The following is a 6,000-nucleotide window of genomic DNA, read 5'->3' on the forward strand; positions in this document are numbered from 1 at the left end:
CACAACAAAACACATTGACCTGACAATTAAGCACATCAGTCTATTGACACAGAATGACAGAGAATGATAGTTCCATGCCAATGTGTTATTTTACAATGGTCATGTGCATGTTATTGTCGGTAAACATGGATAAGTTATTTTGGCAGTAGCCCTATGAATGTTCATTTAGTATTGTGTGGCAACACACAGTTATGGTCTAACATATCAAACAAATGTGTGCCTTGTAAATTAACAGCATTTGGTATAGAACATTTTGTGATGTACACTACAAAGAAAGGAATATTAGAGAGGGGAAACATAGGCAACACTACAAACTATATGTATTATAATACCTGTCTGTCTATTTGACAGTGTCCAAACTGAAACATTTAAAAAGAAAAAAAAATAGGTTAATAAATAACAGAGAAAAACATCATTGTTCGCTTAATAAAGGATGTGAAGTGACCACCAAGATGGTGATATTATAATACTCCTAAACATGTGTTACAATAGGCTGCTATGACATGAACTGGTGCAAGTGCGTTGTTCTGGCCAAGACAGGCAGCAGAACAAATTTTGGTTTCAGACGTAAAACAAACATAATCATAAAATATCAAGAAAGATCCTCAGCATTAGTCATCAACATCAAACAGGCAATATGAATCAAAACAACTACAGCATTACTATACATGCATCCAGTGAGACCAGCTCCTGAAGATGCAGGTCATTTTGCATCTGATTCCAAGCACAGTGATCAGCATACTTAACCCATTCTGACCTGAGATCAGATTCAAAAAATGTCTTCTACATCCTGACAGTTTTCTGAAAAAGCTATGTTTCTATGTCAGTCGTTCTTCGATTTTTCAAAAATAGCAGATCTACAAGCTCGTAGCGCGACACTCGGTGGCACACTATGAGCTTGTAGATCTGCTATTTTTCAATAGCATGATGCTAACACCAAAAGGGGTTCCCGCCTAAAGTGGGTTTGCACTGTGCTTTACCCAATGCAGTACAAGCTTTAGGGACAGATAGTAGAACTAAATCATGGGAGAGAAGACAAAAACTTCCCATACTTGTTTAACATATCATGTAGATATCCATAGGCAAGATAGAAGAAGACCAAAATAGCCGACATGGCAGATCATCAAACCTGAGCATAAGACCAATGGCAAGTAAGGGCTTTATTCTGTAATACATCTCAGGGCTCAATGGTAGACAGTAGGCAGCAGCAACAATTTACCCTTTGGCCTCAACAAGGACTTCAGTTGTTTCGCATCAGTTGCTGAATGTGAGGCTTAAATGAGGGAATTATCAATTACAATTCCTACTTATAATAGTGGGAAGATACAGATTAAAGGGATATTTCACTTTTAAATACTAACCATTCCAAAATAAATCACACCTGTGTGAACTGAGTGGTTCACCCCACCTCTCTCTCTCTTTCTCTCTCTCTCTCTCTCTCTCTCTCTCTCTCTCTCTCTCTCTCTCATTAGCAGGCAACAGTGCAGCACTCTCCCTCTCTCTGTTTCTGGCACAACAGCGCCCCTACTGGTACTCAGTCATATACTGTACTGGTGCTCATTAACCAACACATACGCACAGTCGTTGCACCACTCAAAAATATATTAAATATATTTAAAAAAAGAAAAAGGAAAGGAAAAATCACTCATTCTAATGTGTGAGGGAGCCGTGATTTTTCCATTACTGTTTTCATTATTATTTTTTCTTTCTTTCTTTTTTTAATCTAAAAAAGCCCCCAGCTGACCAGGCGGAGGCAGTATAATAACCATAATCACTGCATGTTTTTTTAGGGGACACGGGGAGAACATGCAAACTCCACACAGAAAGGCCCTTTCGCCAACCCCGCCTCTGGATATGGGAGCTGATGAAGCGGAGGAGAGAACACGCCCCCAGCACCCCCCAGCAGGAATCGAACATGGGACCTTGTTGCTGTGAGGCGACATCGCCCCTCTTTTATTTTTTATATATTTTTTAATGTTTACTTTATTTGAAAAATCGTAGAGCCCTGAAGAATGCATGGAGGGAAGATTCAGGGTGTTTGATTTTGTTTGTTTTGTCACAATTCAAAACAGTGTTCAAAGCAAGTTGTACCTGACAAGAGCCTGGTTTGGAGTATACACAGAGCAATATATCACAATATTACCAGAATAACATTTGTGTTGGATTTTTATTTTATTGAGACTGATTACATAATGAACAGAAGTGGTCCCAGGACCAATCCCTGGGGCACTATTACTGTATTGTGGAGAAGCAATCTAACTTTATTTATATTGCGTGTATGTTTATATTTGTTCCTTAATTAAACGCAATCACTGCCATTCCATTCATGTTCAAAAGGTGTGGAAAAACACAGTGAGACTTGTGAAACTCATGGGTAGGCATTGGTCATTTAGCCTTTCAGTCAAATTACTGTATACTATTAGGATACTGGGATTTTGTGTCTGGAGTCTGGACTCTGGAAAAATCTATAATTTCAAGTGCTACATATTAAAGGCAAATTTGATCTTGAAGAGGGATGTTAATGGCACTGTACTGCCGTCCAATCTTGATTCAATGATTCTATGGTCTGTAACATTTTAATGACTGATTTCTCTTTTAACCCATTTACAGAATATTGGTGCCATTTATACGTGGGCCAACTATTTCCAGTGTATTTACAGGAATAGTCTTGATCAGTCCCTGCACTGACAGAGCGCATGGTGGCATGGGTGTGCTTCACATTTTGTGAGACATTTACCTGCCATTGTTTTCTAGTGCGACTTAAAATGAGTGAGCTAGTTTGCGTGTTCACTGTTCAGTCTGTCTAGCTCAAGCACACTTTGACAGGACAAGTAGTTGATACTTGGATACACATTGGCTGTTGATGGTATAAGATTGAGACAATTTTGGTTAAAAACTCGAGCTAACATGAGAGTTTGTAAAGCAAGAGACCTTATTTACACATCAGAAACAAGAACTATTCTAGGCTCATGTCCCTACGGGTCTGTATAAGAGGATGGCTTCTCTTTATATATCACAGCAATAGAGAACCTCAGGGGAAATAACCAAATTGACATGTAATTTAAATTATTCCTTTTATCTTAGGAAAGCTAAATAATGACTTGCAAATATAGAACACATTTCTATCTAAAAGCGAGACATGGATGTAATCATGTAACAATCTATTCCATCATGAATGGAGCTCTTCCAGGCAGATCTACATTAACATTACTAATTTGAGGGTGAAATAAATGAGTATACATTTACTAATAATCTAGACTTTTTTATATTATATTATATTATTATATTTTGTTCCACACTGAACTGCCCAAGGTCATTGCAATAACAATATACATTTGATTTTCAGAATTGAAATGGTTTACAAATCATAGATCCAAACACCCAGAGGTGTGGATAAGGGGAACTTGGTTTCAGGTTTCCCTGACCAACTCAGGGGGACAACGAGAATGAAATAAAACTAAATTATTTATTTCCCACCCACCCAATATGAAAGTAATGTAATATAAATCTACACGGGGACAACTCATTTGTACTATATTACTTTTCAGCTCCAACTGCATCATTAGTAACATATCGTTATGCACATTGTCTTATACTGGACGCAAGGACAGTGAAAATGACCCACCAGGTTCTCAACTGGGTGCCATTTTTTTGGGAACAAGTGGTGTCATAACAATTGAGATACAACAGGGACACTCTTACTCCATCACTCACACCACTCTCCTGTCCTTCCTTTCCTGCTGTTAGACAGAAATGTAAACAGCAGGAAAGGAAAGACTGTAGACAGGAAAGTGGTGTGAGTGAGTGATGGAGTTAAGAGTGCTCCTGTTGTATCTCTATCAAGATTATGATGACACAACTTGTTCCCAAAAACATTCTCCATACCATATGTAATAATATGGAAATTACATAAAATAATATTACTAACATTAGTCTTTAAAACTTCATAATTACAAACTCAAAATCAAGCTCTTGTCATTTCAATTTGGTTTTTAAATGTTTTTACTAAAAACACTATTCTCGACCATAAATGTGAATATGCAAAAATGATTTAAAGTATTCTCAATTATTAGAGAAATTGGAAGCTACTGTGTGAGTGGAAATGGGAATGACATGGGAGGTTTCAAATGTCCAAAACATAGAACATACACACTCTTGTTAAAACTGCATAGTCTGAGGATGATGCACATAGAACAGATGTTAAGTTCGGCCTTATCAAACAACATTGGACATTGTACCTCAACTTTGCCAAAAATACAAATACAGCTTTTACAATGTGTAATGTATTATTTTCTTTCTCTCCCCTTTAAATGGAGAAGAGGTGTTGGATAGTATGTTTTTGGACAACTAAAGGGTGAAATTGTGTGAGGCCAATCATTAAGAGGAGATATTACAGGTAGAGAGGCAAAAATGCTGAATATACAACAATATATTCTAACATTGTTCTATTGTGAGTTTGTGACTCATAGTTCTCCTTATGAAAATATATTATCTCATAAAATATTCACTGATCTGCAGATTATGCAAAACACAATATTGACGTAGAGATGAAGTCAGAACCTTTTGGTTTGTTTTATTGAGATGATAAATAACTAATTGTTTGGTAGCCTAATGTAATATTTTGTCAACATTATTGTGACCGTATTATGTTAAAATAGGCTACACTTAACACATGTTAATATAATAATAATTTAGTTATAATACCACATAACATGGCAATGTAGTACGCTATGTAGACTCATGGCTTCACTTATGAGATATGAGTTTGTGTGCCAGGCTTTAGGCCTATAATGTTGTATTTCATAAAACATTTGTATGATACGTATAACAATTGCTTGCAATTATGTTTAGATAAATGTACAAAATTGACAAACTGAATTATTTATTTTATATTGCCTGCAGTAAGCATAGTCAGGTTATACAATTTAGGCTTTTGTCTGAATTCAAACAAAATCGAGAATTATGAAGATAGTCTACTGTATCTAGTTTAGAGAGACCAACCAAGAGAGCATTATGCATGGAAACAATCTCTTACAACAGATCAGTTGTGTCTGAGCTTGCATTATAGGGGTTCAATTCCCACCAAGGCATCAGTAGACAGATATTGTAAATGCAACATATGCACTTTGCAGGATGAGAGAAAACACACACACACACACACACACACACACACACACACACACACACACGCACTGCACTGATGTTTAGCCTAGACTTTTCCTTCATTCACCAGAAATCCCATGCTACAGTCTACATTTTCCAACTGTAGGCTATTACACAATACGAATATTGATATTCTGAAACCAATATTTGGGGTATGCTTACGACTGAGGAGTAGGTAGAACATACAGTACGTAAACATAAACACAGAAAGATAACTTCACAAAGGGGCTGGTGGCCATCTGATCACAACTGCCCAATACTTGCAACTCCGATGCTTAATTAATTGTCTGTTTAAGCTAGATTCGTATAGTATTAGAAATGTTTGATAATCGTTTCTAAAAATGGACTGGATGCTGCTGTCTTTGTTGTAAGTTTTAATGTAGACTACAGAACTCCATCTAATCCTTACCGTTCGATCGCCTGACAATATTCTCCAAAAAAGTGTTCTGAGGGGCCACAAGTCCTCTGCGACCCCCTGCCATCCTGTCGCTTCACTCAGTGCTCCGTGGGTGCATGGATAAGGAGGGAGATCTTCTATCCAGGGGCGTAGCGCTGCTCCAGACGTCTCTCTTCATGGTCTCCCCTCTTTTGAGACGTGATGCGGGTAGTTGGGGAGGGTTGTGTGCTGGGATGGATGTGGTATACGGTGCAAGAGCATCCCTGCGCATCTCGGGGAAGGAAAACAACGCGTGAGCGCACATCAGCATGGACGCGCATGGGAGTTTAGGAGGAAGGAGGGGCCGTGGGACCAGATTCTGACGAGTTAATACAATACAATATGCTTACGGGTCCATCTGCTGGCCATGCGACAACACTACACTTAATTAACACGCGTCC

At 38.0% G+C, this 6,000-nt stretch overlaps 1 protein-coding gene across 1 annotated transcript in view; it reads right to left on the minus strand.

Annotated features, from left to right (window-relative positions):
• Nucleotides 1–5,645, minus strand: part of LOC310866115 (voltage-gated delayed rectifier potassium channel KCNH1) — a gene marked incomplete at both ends in the record, with an annotated part of 49,163 nt that extends 43,518 nt beyond the window's left edge. The window contains one exon of the mRNA XM_083775473.1: nucleotides 5,573–5,645. Within this exon, the coding sequence (XP_083631599.1) occupies nucleotides 5,573–5,645 (73 nt within the window). The remainder of the gene's footprint in view (nucleotides 1–5,572) is intronic.
• Between the last annotated feature and the right edge of the window lie 355 nt (nucleotides 5,646–6,000).

The sequence above is a fragment of the Protomyctophum parallelum genome, assembly GCF_964188405.1.
Source record: "Protomyctophum parallelum genome assembly, chromosome: 10".
Lineage (NCBI taxonomy): Eukaryota > Metazoa > Chordata > Actinopteri > Myctophiformes > Myctophidae > Protomyctophum > Protomyctophum parallelum.